The sequence below is a fragment of the Phalaenopsis equestris genome, unplaced genomic scaffold, assembly GCF_001263595.1.
Source record: "Phalaenopsis equestris unplaced genomic scaffold, ASM126359v1 Scaffold001294, whole genome shotgun sequence".
NCBI classification, from domain to species: domain Eukaryota; kingdom Viridiplantae; phylum Streptophyta; class Magnoliopsida; order Asparagales; family Orchidaceae; genus Phalaenopsis; species Phalaenopsis equestris.
The window spans coordinates 462906-480846 of record NW_018165733.1 but is presented as its reverse complement, the minus strand read 5'-3'; the positions used below and the strand labels follow the sequence as shown (position 1 = coordinate 480846).

Below are 17941 nucleotides of genomic sequence, written 5' to 3'. Positions count from 1 at the left end.
AGGAATTCTTCTGCAAGCCGTTGTAAACCTGGTGCATATCACTCGCTCCTTAGCACTTGGGCCAAGGTGGTTTATACTACCATGGGTTCCAGATCCCAAAATTCTAGCATCTCTTTTTGGAATCGAGTGTTGTACAAATGAAGGTTCTCATTTGGCTCCTGCCTGACTTGCCACAAGGCCCATGAGTTTTTTAGGTGTTTCTATGTGGTGGTGTAACTGTGTCATTAACAACTTCCTTAATTCAGAGAAGGAGGTGATTACTCCTACTGGGAGGCCATTAAACCACCTAAGGGTTGAGTCCCTCAGCGTAGTGTAAAATAGCCAATACTTCAGTCCATCAGAAATTTTTAGAAGGCAAATAGCCGACTCAAAGGAAACGATGTGGTCTAACAAAGCACTCCAACCCTTGTAAGATTTCAATGAAGTTTGAACTTTTCTGGTGGCTCAGCATCAGAGATCTACCATGAGAACACATTATCTGGCTAGCGGTGGTCCTCAGGACGCACAAACAATTGTTTGTTCAATGGTGTAGACCCACACTATCCTAGTACTGAGAGTCTTCAAGCATTTTTGCCCCCTAAACCACTTGACGGCCTTGGGGCTCAAGTTCTTCTTCCTGGGGGTTCTGTTCCTGGTGAAACAGCTCTCTTACTTCGAGTAACGCATGGGTCAACTCTATCATCTAACCCAACATCTGATCTCTAAGTTCTTGAATATGTTGTTGCACAAACTTCCTTGTGCACACCATATTTACAATATCTCTCGGATAGGTTTCTTCCCCATGAAGTGCTGCTCTTCTTGTTGCTGGTATGATCCACGCTCACCACACATTTTAAGATGTCGAATCAGAAGATGTAATGTGAATCACAACCAAGGAATAGAGCATAGGACGAAAGAAAGAAAGAGAGGGAGAAGAAAAGAGAGTTCACAATAAATGCAAGAGTTTATGAGTGGTGAATCAGCAATCTTTTATTATAGAAATGACCCTCTATAGATTTCAAAAAGTAACAAGTGTGCAATTACATGTTTGCCCCTGCTTTAATAGGGGTGTTAAAAATTACTTTGGCACATTTTCGTATTCAAAACCGCTTTAATAGGAGCACTCGATGACTTGATGGCCTTATGACTTGGTCAGATGAGGGTCTCTAGTCAGCAAGAAGACATTCGGTAGACTGAAAGGCCATAAGTTGGCCTAGATCTGGCTGTCGGGTTTTCAAAGGAAAAATCCAAGAAGAGGCGCTCCTGTCGTCAGGATAAGCTAAGTCATCAGGCAAAGAAAGTGCTACCATAATCCGATGAGCAGTCCTCCTTAGACAATGAGCTTTCTTAGATGGTCAGATAGACATTTCGTGATGGGTTATCAGCTGGGAGAGTTGGTTGTGAACGACTCCCTCCCTGATTGAGCTCTTATCTTTCATTTGGATGTCCTTCCGTTCGATCAATTCAAGGTTATGACCGAAGTAAATGATACTTGATTTTTTCGTCTTTTGACTGTCCCAATATAGTGTTTGGTTTTTCTCAATGAGACCCATTGGATTGTCCTTTTGCCTTCCAGTCCATTGTATTTCATTGAGATTCATGAAAATATATTTCTGTACACAAGTATAAACAAAAACAGAATAACGTCCAAGGAAATCCCTTGGCAAAATCAAGTTTATCGAGAATGTATGTTGATAGTTTTTTGCTCCATTGAAGATTTAGATGATATTATTGTAAATGAAAGTAGTTAGCTGATGCTTTCTCCCATAGCCAAATCTCATGTGTAACACAAGAAACTGCCTTATAAGAAAAGAGATATGATCAGCGTATGATCGATGGCAGAAAAGAAAGAAAAAGCTAACAGCAATACAGAAGTGAATAGTTATCCTTCTCACCTGCTCCTGTGAACAAAAATACATGAAGGGAGTATAATGAAGAAAGTTAGAGACCCTAGATGTGTATATGTCAGCATACCTGCAAGAACAACAGATGAGAAAATGAGCAAAGTCGCAGTCACAAGTAAAACACTGGATAAAGTTTTATGGCATACTTCTCAATTTGTCTTGTAAGGTGACTTTTATCCCACAAACCAGCACGTGATATATATCCCCACCTTGGAGTAAAGATGATAAAGTCAGCACTAGTTATTAACATTCACAACCTACGAAAGAAAACCAGGAAAGCACAACCCCCGATTTTATATAATTTTTTTCATTTAAGGAAAAAATAAGTTACTGAATCATATTAATGTTTCTTTATTTTAAAGAAAAATTATTAATTAGATCATAGTATGAGTAGATTAGGGCATTAACAAAGAAATTTCATAACATCATATAAACAAAAAATAGCACAAAAAATATACCAAGTCTTCATTTGGATTTTTTAAGTTGAAGACTAATAAAAAATCTGGATTGGCGATGAATTCTCTTCAGATTCCCAATGGTGTAAAAAACAAGGAATTCTGATCCGCCAAAGAGTTGATACTTTTAGTACTCCAACCAAAATTAAAAACTTCCTTTGAATCATAATTGCCTTCTTATTCACAGACAGGATAAAGTTGAGGTGGCTAAGAAATTACAAAATATTCTTAGTAATGATAACAACAGCTGATGAAGTGACCAATACCATTAAGAACATCAGCCATTATACCGAGAAAGAAGCTGATCTCCAAGTTTAAATAATAGACTTGAACTGATGAGGATCTTCAACTAAAGGGGTAGAAGAATTAGTATAAGAATCAGGTGGAAGGTCCAATGTCATATCCCGCCGTGACTACTCCCCAAATCGATGCAAGGCGTATCAGGGGCAGATGTGATTCAATTGAGTGAATATACCTCGAACACCTATTCAGATGTCTTCCTCAGAAAAATAAAGGTGACAAACTTAATCACTTGAATGCACCTAGAGTCATCTATTACACGTCGCTTCAATTTATTGAAATATATCAATAGAGCACATAATATATATTAAAATTTTTATACAAAACATAACCTTCACCCGATACGTTATCTTAAAAGTTACCTTATAAAAGCAATGTAACAAAATATGATCATAAAATTTAATCAGATTTTACTTAGTCTCAATATTTTCTTTCTATTTTTTTATAAAAAATAGTTATAACATTTAGTGAGATTAGACGCTCAACAAAATACACAAATCTAATAAAGAACTGAAATACAGAATAACAATAATCAAAATCTCAATTAGTGATGAATGAACATAATCCTAAAATAGAGCATCATTAGCTAGTATTCTGTTGTAATATTCAAAATAAAATTTTAGTTATATAAGCTTTATATTGAAATACTTATACAAGGAGATGGCAATAGAATTGCACATACAATTTTTTTAAGTATATCATGTCAACAAATGATATAATTACTTACGCATTAATTTAAAAGCAGTAATTCCATATTTTGCTTTATTATTATCAAATATTTTCAACTTCACTTTAGTTTTAGATTATATCATGTATGATTGTCAAGTTTATTAGCCATCATAAAGTAAAAAGTTGGAGACCCACATACAACATAAGATATAAACCCAGCTCAAAAGCAATATCATCAAGTTTAAAACTCAGCACAAGCACTATTAAATTATATTAGGGATACTTTCGCCTATATTAAGGACCTCTTTAGCCCCACCGTACAAGTATTATAAGTATATCATTATAAAAGTGATATATAAAAGTATATCTCATAACATGACGTCAAACTGCTTCATTTTATTAATATTATTTTTTTTTTAAATATAACATGACATTTGTTAAGGTCAATATATTTTCATCGATACATATAAAAATTAAAATGGGTTTTCAATTTTTTAGTATGTTCAACACTTCAACATAAGAAAAACCAATTAATAAACACTAGATGTTTTCATTGAAGAGTGTCACCAATTACCAAATTATTTAGATAATCATAATGCATTTAATTGTGAGCTTGTATCGTCATAATTTTTGTGTGGCTATGGCTAGTTACACATGAATCATAAGGTATATAAAAATGCATTCCACAATATGAATAATTATAACCGCATTACAGCCATCAATCTAACCTACATTGGAACAAACATGTAAAATACTAAAACAAATTATTTTCTATATTAAAAAATATATATCTTATCAAATTGATGATTTACGTTTTGACTCGACTACCACCAAATTTATTTTATTTGTTAAAAATCTCGTGACGACTTCTTCTCATAATGGTGTTGACGCCCAACATTTCAAATTGTAATTGATTAATCAAAAAAAATTACTAAAATCTAACTGTTTAAATACAAGATCTAATATGTCTTAAGCTTTTTTTCTTTATTTCCTCTCCTCCTCTTCTCCATCTTCTCCATCTTCTCATCCTCTTATTCTTCTCCATTTCCGTCTTCTTCTTCTCTTATTCCTCCCCTGTTTCTCTTCTTCATATTTCTTCATTCCCCTTCCCGCTTACCCCTTCCGTTTGCTCTCTGTTTTGGCTTCCAAACTGAGGCATAAGGAAAATTTAAATTCAAACTGCTATACTTTAAACCTATTAGTATGCTTATATATACAAATTATTGTATGTTATACCTTAAATCATTCTCAACCTTTAATTAGCATCAGCCGTTGCACGAAGATTTGACTGGAAAAAATTAAATCTCCACTACTTGCTACAGTACCATGAACAGAGCAACCAAGACTAGATCTTACCAGTTTGTCACCTTCTGCAAGTCGGTTTATCTACATAGCAAACTCCTCCTCTCCACTTCGATAATACATTTGTAATTGTCATTGCAAATAATATAATTTTTCATGCCTGCACCAACCATATAGAGATGGACTTCCATTTCATTTATGATCACATAGCCTCCAAAACACTTGTCATTCATCACCAGGCAACTCAATTTCAAATTGCGGACATACTTACCAAGAGCCTATCTATTTTAAGGTTTTTCATGCCTCTAGATTAAGTTATGATTCACTCCATCGATTAATATGTGTAAGGGGGCATAACAATAAATATTGTCTGCTAACAACCCGCCACAGGTAGCAATAAACAAAACCTTTGCACGGATGACTTTCGCCATTGACATGTAACCAACATCATTCATCTGAAATGTATCTTTCTCAGATAAGCAACTTGAGTTGTATATACACTATCTGTCGTTGCTTATGAATGTTAATATAATTGTGCTATGTTGTCTTCTACTATGTTTATTTCTGTTTAGTAACATTTCTGTCGTTCTGCATATTGTTTGTGTTGCTCTGTGCTTCCTTACAGAACTCTTTCTGTTGACAGCGCTGCATAGGAGCAAGCGTGGAGGGTGAGTTGGGAGGGACACGTGCGGTTGAAGATGGGTCTAGGGTGTTTGGGTGGGGTAGGGTTTTTTCTTTTCCTTTTCTTTAAGAAAAATTTTTTTAGAGATAGACTGGACAAAGGATAACACACGGTGGCAGCAACAATGCATGGGACCAGATTTTCAAGGCATGAAGATTCTATATTTTTACTTGAAACATTGTTATAAATCAAATTTATATTAACTTTATATCATGCGAGTGTCCATATAATACACACACACACGACAATGATCATTTTAAACAAATATTTAATATAATTTAACTTATTTTTAACTTAATTTAGAGCAATTTAATACAATGTTTCTCGTCTCTAAATAGTTTCAATGACCAAGACACATCTACACTACTGTTTTACAAGTGGGGGATGTTCGAGCGATTTTGATTTTAGTCGAGGTATTTTAAGCCAAATTTTCACAACGACACATCCTTTATCTGTCATCTTTCACCATATTTGATCAAATTAATCCCAAAGTCCACTTTGTGAACTTGTGAAATTTGAGTAATTTTAATTAACATTGAGGTATTTTGAACCCTATATGTGTAGCACTGCTTTAATTGTTTATTATTTTAGTTGGGTTTGATAAGACTAGATATGGAGTGGGTATTAAAGTCAACAACACCCCCCAAGGCAAAAGAAGTCAAGTCTGCACCCATAAATCTCTTCCATAATGGTCAAAAGCAAAAAGATCATATGAGACAGCACCGCAAAAGCATTTGCACGACGCGGAAGAACAAGGAGAGCGAGATTTGAAGGTTGAAAAGTTTGGGGTGTGTGAAAAACGAATTAGAGAGATGCAAGATGTAGGCTAGCGGAACATGCAAGACGGGGCGGCTTGTGGAAAGAGAGGGAGCAGAGTAGGCAGTTCGGTGGCATTTGCACGCTACTTTAGAACAATTAATGTTTGTAAATAAATTTTAGTCCCAAGGTTTTCAAAGAACTCTTGATCTGGTTTGAAACAACCCTTGGCAATTAATAAAAGCCTTGCATTGCAGAACATAAATTTGCATTACCTTTTATTGAAGTATTCACCATCCGCCTCTAACATGGGTCCAATTTTCTGATCAAGCCTTTGCATGACTATAAGCAGCTTTTGCATGTTCTCCGTGAGTTCATGGTCAGCCATTTTTGTCGCTGCTAGAGTCTAAAATAAGTAACAAAAATAGTTAATCTACACATTTCTATTGGGGAAAAATAGAATATAACACTAATTATCATAAATCCAAAATTTGAAGAACATAAGTATGACAAATTAAAAAAAATAATAGCTTCCAAGTCTAATTATACACCTCTTGATGCAGGGCAGGAAGGAGGACCCGGAACAGTTCAATCCATATGGGAGAGAGTTGGTTGGCCCTCTCACTAGAGCTAGGGTTGCCGCCCACTCCTAATAGTAGCAAGAGTATTTTTGTTTGTTTGTTGTTGCAGTAAGTTTAGTTCCATTATTGATTATAAATATGTAGTTTATTGTATTAAAGGACTTCTGCTCATTTGAGTTTTGTGAGGATAAGTGCTCCTTTTGTGGTTCCTAGATACTGAAGAGTCAATATCCATGGTGTTGGGTGGCAGCAACTGTATCCCTCAGATGTTTGTAGTTACATCCTAGGTCTCCTTCCATCGTCATTTTATTTGGTCGTGATTTATGTATCCCGATTGATGTCGAGAGTAGGAAAAACCTGTGTAATCTATCTTTTATTTGATTAGTGCATCTCATCTTTATTCAAGTTATTTTTTCCCGTCTCAGATTACTTTATTGGTGTCAAAACTAACCTAACCCTAATTCCATCCTAGAATTATTAATGAAGGAATTGTTTGAAAAACTTTTTTGTACGTTAATTTAGGATATGAAAAATAGCAAGGAGGTTGGGTTTATTTATGCGTCTAAGGGAGAAGTGCAGACGAATCGTTAGATTTGAGGAATTGATTCAATTACAAGTTTAATTGAGAGTTACTTTACATTTAAATACATATATGTCAAATTTGAAAATAAGATAAATTATACTCCAATAATAATTAAATCATAAATTTAGGTCAAATTAGAATAATAAATTGTAGTGATAATTTAACTAAATGATACTTTATAATCGGTTATGAGCATTCTATGGTAAAAGAAATTTCAAAACTTAAAAGCAAACAAAAAATCGTCTGAAAGCAATGTGAGTACTCTTTTGATATGTAATAACATATTTGTTTCTCCTCAATAATTGTTTCTCCTTAATAAGTTGCATTGATAGTTACTGTTGCCCATAAATTCAAGTGTCAAATTTTATTCAAATTTATATGCTTTTCTTTTCATCGGCCATATTATTGTAAGGATTTTACATCTTAGTAATAATTATGCATTATGTATACAAAATATATTGAATTGAAAAAAATATATGTATGAATGACATGAACTACATAAAATGAATGTACATGCATGCTTAGCATGATGGGGTTACATCTTTATGGCACTAGCGGAGGAATGCTAAGGAACTTAGCATGTAAATGAAAAAATACATTGAAATTGATGTCTTAATTAGTACGATTTCTGACATCGTTGAGGGATGGCTGAACTAACCTACAGGGGTTCTTGCAAAAAGATTATTGGACCGGGGCTCTTTCTTTCCTCTGGACCACACTTTAGCTTCAAGTTGGCAGCTTGAAGGGGTCAGCTGAACCTACCATTCCTGTCAGCTGAACCTACCATTCACAGGATAGCCGCCTTAAGTTATCCTATGTAATATTTTTTGTTTTATGTTGTTTTAGGAGAAATTTTTTCATGTTTTCTGTCAGGACAGCCATCGGCGTCCATGTTTTCCCTTTTAGAGTTGTATTTGCTGACAGTTGATGCTCTGGCTGCATCTCATCCAAAGTTGTCATTATTCTTGACCTCCCCACATTCTGCACAACCCTCATCCTCTGCCACCATTGTCGTGGATGCTGCCACCACCAAGAAAGCAATCTCTTTGTTGTTTTCCTGTAGCCAACTATTGCTCCCAGCTCCTCTAACTCGCTGTCAGCCCTTCCAGGCACCTCTAACTTGCTATCGACCCCTAAAACCACCTACCTACTTGCTATCGCCCCCTTACAACCTCCACCTAACTCGTTGTCGCCCTCTTTTAGCCATCTCCAACTTGTAACTCCCCCTTCCAGCAACATCCCACTCACTACCGCAGCCTTCCTGCTGCCTCCATTGCACCAAAGGCCTCACTACACTCGACCATCCAATACATTTTAGTTACTATTTGTCCATAAACTGCAACACTATCGTCTTCGCCCTCAACCCTAGTTGAGCTCGTGTTGAGTCTTTTTATTTCCTAGTTCTAATTGTTTATAATCATAACCACTATTCGCTGCTAGTAATAATATTTACTTTCTCAATTTTGGTTTGGGTTAAACTTTGGTATCATTTCGTGTTTCTAAAAGCCAGACCAATAAAAGATACAACAAGATTTAATCAAGAAAGCAAACAGAGCCACAGATATATTGGTCATTTTGAAATTATAGAAAGAATTGATCAAGTTGCTTACAGGCTAGCTTTACCTGTTGCAATGTCAGATAATCATAATGTGTTTCAAAATTTAATGTTAAGAAAATAGGTTTCAAATGCAAATCAAAGATATTCACATAAAGACATAGAAGAACAGAAAAAATTTAACATATATAGAAGAACCTGAATGAATTTTGAAAACATATATTATAAAGTTAAGAAACAAGCAAATTCCTTATGTTAAGATAAAATGAAAGCACAAGTTAGAAAAAGAAGCTACTTGGGAAATAAAATAAGAAATGCAACAAAAATTCCCTTTTAACAGACCAAGGATAGCCGAATCTTCAAGATCAGTGTCAATCCTGGTCAGACCGAGTGGTGTCCAGCCCAGGGTATAGAACTTTCGCAGCAAGAAGCTAAGGACTCCTCTTACGTCATCACATGTATGTTTCACTTTTAATAATTTTAACCTAGTGCACCTTTAATCACATCAAATTCATGTCATGTCATTCACAACACAATGTAAGAAACTTAATTATAATGATAAGCAAACTTTAATTATTCGCTGCAATGATTTTATTGATATGTATCATCTATTTTCAAAATAGACCAATAAGATTATTGTTTGATTCGGGAGCATCATACTCTTTTATAGCAGAGAAACTGGTTAAAGTGATACAGTTGAATATCATCTTAATATATGTGATACTATGAGATAGAACATCAAACGGCATTTTTTTAGATATTAATTAGTCATGTAAAGCGAAGTTAAGAATTTATGAAAAATATTTTGACGCACAAGTTATTATGTTCTCCTAGGTGGAGTTTGAGGTGATTTTAGGCATAAATTGGATGTCTAATAACTGTCACAATTGATTGCAATAAGAAGACTGCAAGAATAAATATAACTGAGAAGGCAAAAGTTAAATTTTATGGTGATAAAGGATTAGGATTAATGATAATTACCTGTTTGAAGGCTTTCAAATTATTTAATAATAGAAATCAAGGTTTTCTTGCTCATGTAACAAATACCTCCAAGGAAGTATAGTCTTTAGGTAAATTTCAATGATAGATCTTGAAGTTTTTCTTGATGATTTACCAGAGCTAACATCAGTGCAAGAGATTAATTTCACTATTGAGCGCTTGTCAGGATACGTGGTTGTATCCAAGGCACCCTACAAAATGGCAATTAAAAATTTGCAGTTCAAAGGTCAGCTGTAAGAAATTTCTAGATAAGGGGTTAATCAGATCTAATACTTCCCCTTATGGACCTCTAGTGTTATTCGTAAAGAAGGATGGAAGCTTCTGAATGTGCATAGACTATAAAAGATTGAATAAGCTCTCAGTTAAAAACAAATATCCACTACCGAGGATTGACAACTTGTTTTATCAATTAGAAGGGGCTTCTGTATTTTCAAAGATTGATCTAAGGTCAAGCTATCATCATTTGAGAATTAACAAAAAAGACAGAAGATGGCTTTCAAGCCCAGATGTGCGCTTTATGAATTTGTGGTGATGTCATTTGGATTGACTAGTGCTTCATCATTTTTATGGATCTGATTATAGAGCCTTCAGGCAGTTTTTGGATACTTTCATGGTTGTTTTTATAGATGATATCTCGGTGTATTCAAGTGATGAAGCCAATCATACAGGTTATTTGCATGTTGTGTTGTAGGTTTTGAAGGAGAATACACTATATGTCAAATTTTCTAAAGTTAATTTTAACTTAAAAAGTGTTGATTTTCTTGGGCATATTATCAGTAGAGACAACAAAGTTGTGATCAGAATAAAATCAAGGTGAATACAGATTAGCCAAAACCTACTACTATCACTGAGATCAGAAGCATTCTAGGTCTTATTGGTTATTATAGGAGATTTGTATTGGGATTTCACAAATTGTTATGTCATTATCAATATTAACTTAGAAAGAAGTAAAATTTGAATGATCAGATTATTGTGAGGAAGCTTTCCATAAGTTGAAGACTTGTTTAATGTAAACTCCAGTGTAGGCTATTCTTCTAGATATAGATGGGTTTCAGATTTTTCGTGATGTATCTTTTAAAGACTTGGATTGTGTACTTCTACAATAAGGAAGGGTCATAGCATATGCTTGAGTTTGAAGTTCATCTTTACTCAAAAAAGCGTTGAACCTGAAACTGAGGAGATGTATTTTATTAAAGATAATGATGTGGATATTCAATGTCATCCGAGGAAGGCAAATTTGGTCGCAAATGGGTTGAGTAGAAAGACTTCAGGTAATTTGAACGGTTTATTTACTTACCTGGAGCAGTTACTTAAAAATTTTACAGAAGCTAAAGCTATCCATTATTAATTATAATGATGACAGTAGGCTACTTTGAAAAGAAGAATTAAGGATTTCTTAGCCAGAGATAGTCGTGTTCAGAAAATCCTAGAACAGGTTAAGATATATGGGATATATATTAACAAATATATGTTACTCTAATTATGGAACTATTATTAATCATATGTAATTTAAAATCCATGTGCATGCATGTGTTTTAAAATGCAGGCAGATACATGTATAGATATAGGACAATAAAATATTAAAAATTGATGTCACCAGTTAACTAATGAATATAAGAAAAAGATTTGAGATTGCTTCCTATAGGCCATTAGAGTTGAAATGAAAATAGAGAACATCAGTTATCCTGTAGACAAATTTACCTGTGCTGGACGATCTTTAGATCTTCGTTGCAGTGCAAGACGTAGCTGATTAAACAAATCCCCCACAACATCCTTCTGATGTACAAGCTTAATCAACGCTTTTCTGTGATCACGGCTATAAACTAGAGCATTAAACTACAAAAGAAATTTCTTATATTAATAAGGCCAGTTTGTCGTTGTCTAAAATAACTAAAAACACCACCTTAAATTGATACATTCCACAGCATATTTGAGATATCATAATCAGCAGATTGTACTAGAAATAATGGATATCTAAAAAAAATATGGAATTTAATGCTTACATAACAATAAACTTCAAGACAAATGGTCTGCGGAGATAAAAACAAATTTAACACATGAACCAGATTTGCAGGCTGTAAACATTGTGGAATTTTTGTGTTTCGTTGTCAACCAAAGAACATCTTCGAGGCAACCATGGCAGATAGGAAGTTGTAATATAAAAAGCCATGACAACGAAAGGGGGGCAACAAGGGAGAAACAGCAAAAGCACATGACAACCGGAAAATTTTCAGTTTTGCCACTTTCCTAACAAAAGTCACTGTGGTAAGAAAAAAAAATGATCCCGCTTCTTCCATATCAGTTAAGGATCCAATTTCTTTTCATTATTGCTAAGCAAATGCTCTTTCTTCCACCCTCATCTTCTAATTTTAATGTTTTATTATACCTATCCATGAATAATTTCATATATGCGAACATTAACTACACATGAAAAGTTAGAAAATAGAATAGTGCCCAACTGCAGCTACAACTGAAACTTACATATTACATTCTACATCAAAATATCAAAAAATAATAGAAGACATACAGCTATGCATGTATAAAATGTGATCTAACATCCCTAAGCAGAGAAAAAAGTGCATGAGACTCATGTATTCAATTAAAAAGTATCTTGCAAAGCCGTCTGAGCACAACAATGAGCAGCCAAGTTGCAGTCCCTGGGTGTGCGCTAGAAAAACACCTGCTTGAACTGAATAATGAAGGTAAAATCTGGATTGTCCTACAATCAGGTCTGCCAAACTCTATTGTCAATGTTGTGTTAAAGAAGTTAAATGATATTAATGTTGTCACCCTTTATAATGAACTCCCACACATTAAGCATCCAAGGCTCCATAATTTCATTGATGGAAAGTGATCCCGGAGTTAACCCAAACCACAACATAGAAGGAAAATATTATTACTCAAAAGCAAATAGAGTTACAATCAAACACACTTAAAAGGAAAATACAAAAATAGACACAAAACAAACTCAAATAAAGCGTATCCCCAGAGTGGTGACAGTGAAAGAGATTGAGAGTTTGGGGGTTGTGAACTGTGGTGGCGAGGTTGTACACGGCTGGAACAACTATGAGGTGGCAGGAAACTGGTTCAGCAAGGCTGGAACAGCAGCTATGATGCGGGGAAAGGGATTTCAGGAGGTTGGGAGGGAGCATAGTTGGCAGGAGAGGATTTGGCTGAGTGCTGGAAGATGGCGGTGAAAGATGGCAGCAAAGTGGGAGGGAGCTAGGTGGGAAAAGGGTTTGGGAAATAAGTGAGTTCTTCCGGGTGGTTGCAGCGCAAACGGTGATGGCAGAGACAGAGAAAGATGCAAAGGAGTGGAAAAGTCAAGGATAGTCACCGACTCGAATGAGATACAGTAGAAATACCACTTGTCTTCCGATACAGCCCTAGACGGGAAAACCTGGATGTCAGCCTTTGTCCTGACAGAAAACACAAAAATATTAAAAAACCTAAAACACCAGAATCATATATATATAAGCCTAGACAACTAAGATTGTATCCTCATATGGAATGGAGGGACCATTCCATTGTAGGAGACCCGATCAACCCTCCCGAGTCTAGGCTATTTTGGTCCAGTGAACAACATCACAAAAGAAGCCAATAGCTCCCTCTAAGTCGCGCCTGTGGCGCTATTGGCGCGACTGCGCCATTATTGGCGCACCTACACCTTTATTGGCGCACCCACATCAATCTCCAGGAGTTGTGGGGAGTTGAGGCTTCTGTATGTACGTTGAAGTAGTGGAGTTGTAATCTCCTGGGGTTGGGGTGTTTGACTAAAGTTCGAGAAGAACTTAGATCTCGCTGACTAATTAAAGGAAGGAGTTGTGCAAAGTGATTCTCAGCACCTCAATTTTTCATGACCAACAAAACGTCACCCCTGAGATGTGCACGCGGCTTGGAGAAAATACAATCATGGCCAATGCATACAGAGTTGAATTCGTGCACTCTAGATTACTCATGGCTGGCTCGCACATCTAAAATTGCGGCCAAGGGAGTAATTTTTTTGGTGGCAGCTTAGTTTGGATGTTATTCCCGCCAACTCATGGCTAGCCTTGTGGGGGCTACCCAACTCCTCTCAGTGTCCTTTGGGATGTGAAGGTGTGGAGGACAAAACTCATATTTCAACTAATTGTTTATTTTTTATTGAAGTACTCAACAAAGTTAGACCTTGGGGATTCATCATCCCGAACTATGTGGACTATGAGGATGCGCTCTTAAAGCTCATAAGCATAGCTTCTTCCCTTAGCCCTTCAGCAAGAATATTGCAATGTGGTCTACCTCTGTTGGCGCAACAAGAAAGCCAAAAAGCATGTTAAATCCCACGGTACACCCACCACTGTCGCCTCCAACCAGCCTAAAGTTCTATCTAACCCTAATTTTCCTCATGACTGAGCATTGGGCATCATTCAGCCTACCTGGTTGTTTATACAATCCTATTGGCACACGCCCCCCCTTTTTTACACCCCCCCCCCCCCCCCCCCCCTCCCTAGAGGCGGATCAAGGTGAATGTCGACGGAACTATTCTCCCCTCTAACTTGGCGGCTATTGGAATCATTATTCGGGGTGAATTGGGCATCTTATTGTGGCTTCGGTCACAAATTTTTGCATTGGGGCAATGCTTTTGTGGAACTCCAAGCAGTGCACTACCTCCACACACTTATGGAAGATTAGATGTTTGAAGGTAAAGGTATCATTATTGAAGCGGAGAACTTCAATGTCATAAATTTCTTGAAAAGCACATTGGAAATGAAAATTTAGCAAACACAAATTCTCAATAATCCAAATTTTTCTTTCTTGCTTCGTTTCAAGCAAGTTTTGTTCAAACATACCAATAGAGACAATGTGGCCGCCCATGCTTGTGTAAAGATGGCTTTAGGCAGTGACCTTACAACATGTAAATGTAAATGACCCCTTTTTTTAGTTCTCAGTAAGATAGTTAATATTTCGTAAATACCCATGAGACATAGCTTTTGTTTTGTTTTTTGGGTCTTTTTTATGTAACCCATTTGTAATATTTTCGATTTAGTTTTAATGCAAAATACAAAATTCACGGATCTCGCCAGCGACTGCACTGTATCCCAAAGCGCTTGAGTTTTTCCCACTTACGAGCAAACATCTATATCGGTCCAACAATCTGAGTGTACCTTATTAAGCTGAAACGGGATTCCATGCCAAGTGTAATTTGCTAGATACTAGAAAAATAACTCAATAATAGTTCAGCCCGATCTGAGGTGAGGATAATCTAAATCTCTCTGAATCGTAGCAATCAAGGTGGCAAGCAAGCCAGAGAATACAATATCCTAAAATCCTCTCTGTACCGATTGTCCTGTGTCTGCTACTGGCTCTTCGCTCTCGTGGTCCTCTATCATCCCCAAGACTTATCCTTCTGATATAATTTTGCTGCTAAGAACACCTAATCTCGGACTCCGCAGAAGGTACAAGGTTTATGGGCTTGCCATCTAATTTGGTGAATAACTAGGTGTTTCTGTACCAATCATGTTGAGTCATGCGATCATGCTGCCATGGTCTCCCCGAAAAAAGATAGTAGGCATCCATGGGCACATCGTGCCAAACATCATCTTACAACTGACTCCTAATCAAAACTCCATGATACACCTCCAGTCAATGCCGATACTATTCTTTTTTTCATCCTTGTTAGGAAATGTGGCTAGGGATTCTCAGAACCGTGATACTCAACTTGTCAACCATCAGTATTGATGTCATATTTATGTTGCTACCTCGATCGATGATGTTCCATACATTTCCCTTCACAGTGCAACGAGAATAGAATATATTGTGGGAAGCCATAGTTGCCTCTTCGATGCTTCAGTCTAAAGAACTTGTTGAACCACAAATATCTCACCCTCATCTAGTGGAACTAGAAAAAAATACTCCTCACCCTTTTCTTTAGCTGCTTCATCATTGTTAAGTTCCTCCACAGCACCTTGTTCGGTAAATGACACAACCCAGCTCATTGAGCTACTGGAGGAGATGTGCCCAAATCTATTGAATCTGAAACATTTTTTGGCTAGGATTGTAGTGGGTGTGCTACTCTTCCAAGATTTTTCTCACTCAGAGTGGCTATGTCCTTATCCTAACCAGTCTTCTCAACTTTCTAAGGCGTGCTCCTGCTGATGTCTACAACTACGGATAGTTGTTTGAATGATGGTGATTGCCTACTCTGTTCCTGCTATCTTTTCACCTTCAATGCTAAGTTTTGGGCTGGGCATCTCCCATTGAACTATATAGCTGCAATTGCATAATATTACTGATGGTTGGCTTCAAGCCTACAAGATATCGAGCTATAGTATGTTCCTCTAGCTCAACCAATTCACATTACTGAAGTTGGTCAAATTGAGTTATGAACTTCTCCACTGATAGTTCTCTATATTATAGGTGATAAAGCCTCAGAAAAATATCTCGACGGTAGTGAGAAGGTAAGGATTTCTTTTGCATCTCCTCACTTATCTTCTCCCAACTGGTAATCTTGTCCTTCCTTCACTACTTTGTCTCTGTAAGTTTTCCTGTCACAAGGAAGCAATATTTTTCAATTTGATGGCATCATGTTTTGCCCTCTTGTCTTCTGGCACCACTTTGTACTTAAAGATTCTCTCAACCACGCAGCAATTTGATGAAATCATCTAGATCCATCCCCAATCGAACTCCAGTAGATACACTTTTATTTAGAAATTCCTGTCCTCCATACATCACCTTCTCTCTCGGCCTTTGATAATGAACTTCGAAGTGTGTGGTTTGTCCTTCTCTTCGACTCTTCAAATCATGATCGAGGGTAATTTTCCCATGGGTTCCAAAATCAATCTCCACAAGAATCTTCTGAAGTCGACGGATCTCTGGTTGTATATCTTCCAAGTAGGTTCCGCCATCTGTTTAGGGTTTAGGGTTTAGGATTTGTGGGAGTCAAAGAGGGTGTTTGAGAAGGCTTGGAAAACCTAGGATAAAACTAGGATTAAGTTAGCTTTGATATCAAATGATACCGGAATTAACCCAAACCATAATAGGAAAAACAAATATTATTACTCAAAAGCAAATATGGTTACAATCAAACACTCTTAAAAGAGAAATACGACTACAAACACAAACAAACTCAAGTAAAGTGTATCCCCATAGTGGTGACCTGTGAAAGCGGTTGGGAATTGGCAGTGGGTGCGACCGGGAAGGGGAAGGGGAAGGGGAAGGGGAGTCTTGGTCGGCAACAGGGAGAAGGTTAAAAGTTGTGGACTGCGGCGAAGAGGTTGTACATGGCTCGGACAATGATTAGGTGGCAAGAAATTAGTTTGGCAAGGCTGTAAGAGCAGCTACGATGCATGTCCCGGGAGAAGCCCCCGTGCTTGCCCAACCTGACTGGCCCAGCATACATTTTTATATAAATGGTTGTCTGGTGTGTCTAGGGTGTTAGAAGGCTCCCCAACCCAGACGGGGTGTAAGTCCTTTTGTTTAGAGCATTTCCAACTTTGTAGTTGAATCTCCCTTTCTCTTCTTTACTGAGGCATCCTCGCTACTTCGGCAGGTAGGTCTCACCTCTTGGAGCTCCAGCTTTTAGTTATAGGATAGAGTTTCCTTTTTATGACCTTAGGGTTATCGAGTTCCCCGTGGACGACGCAAATCACGGATTGTTGATCAGGGATCTCAGGACGTGTTGGGTAGATTACATTTACGACTAGATAGACCTAGGGTTCTAGTAACTGTGGATAACAGATCCGTGGTACCCCGACCAGTTATCTCTACCTTCCTGTTGTTGAGCCCATTTCAACCCTATCACTCCTTTGACTTCGTCGATATCATTATGATGGTCTGATGCCGATGAGCTGCCGCCCATTTGGGATACGACGATTTGTAATCTGTCCTTATGGCCCGGATGTCCTTTGACGTATTGGGATATCCCCGTCAAGATAATTTAAGTTATTTCATGGGTTTCGTATGTCAATGAGCTGCTACCCACTTGGGATGTGAGAGACTCGCTCTCTGTCTGATGGCTTAGCGTGAGCTTTAAAACATCAGGACTTTTTCACACGGATTAACCTTCTTTTACTGATCTCATTTTATCGAGAGTATTATTGGGTATCCCCCAATATGTAATTAACCAGTAGGAATATGTTCCTCTGAGAGTGCTCTAGACCCCAGAACAAGTATATACACCTAACTCTCTGGTTATGTG

At 37.0% G+C, this 17941-nt stretch overlaps 1 protein-coding gene and 1 long non-coding RNA gene across 6 annotated transcripts in view; both read right to left on the bottom strand.

Annotated features, from left to right (window-relative positions):
* Positions 1 to 17941, bottom strand: part of LOC110033795 (cytosolic purine 5'-nucleotidase) — a 63248-nt gene that overhangs the window by 14310 nt on the left and 30997 nt on the right. For 4 of the 5 annotated variants that reach the window (XM_020737890.1, XM_020737893.1, XM_020737894.1 and 1 more), the window contains 4 exons: positions 11467 to 11601; positions 6323 to 6453; positions 2030 to 2092; positions 1875 to 1953 (listed from right to left, as the gene is read on the bottom strand). In XM_020737890.1, the coding sequence (XP_020593549.1) occupies positions 1875 to 1953; positions 2030 to 2092; positions 6323 to 6453; positions 11467 to 11601 (408 nt within the window). The remainder of the gene's footprint in view (positions 1 to 1874; positions 1954 to 2029; positions 2093 to 6322; positions 6454 to 11466; positions 11602 to 17941) is intronic. The other variant, XM_020737895.1, reaches the window with a different exon arrangement.
* Positions 4380 to 5510, bottom strand: LOC110033796. The gene is made up of 2 exons (XR_002294987.1): positions 4544 to 5510; positions 4380 to 4457 (listed from the first exon to the last, which is right to left on the bottom strand). It is a non-coding gene; the product is annotated as an uncharacterized LOC110033796 (long non-coding RNA).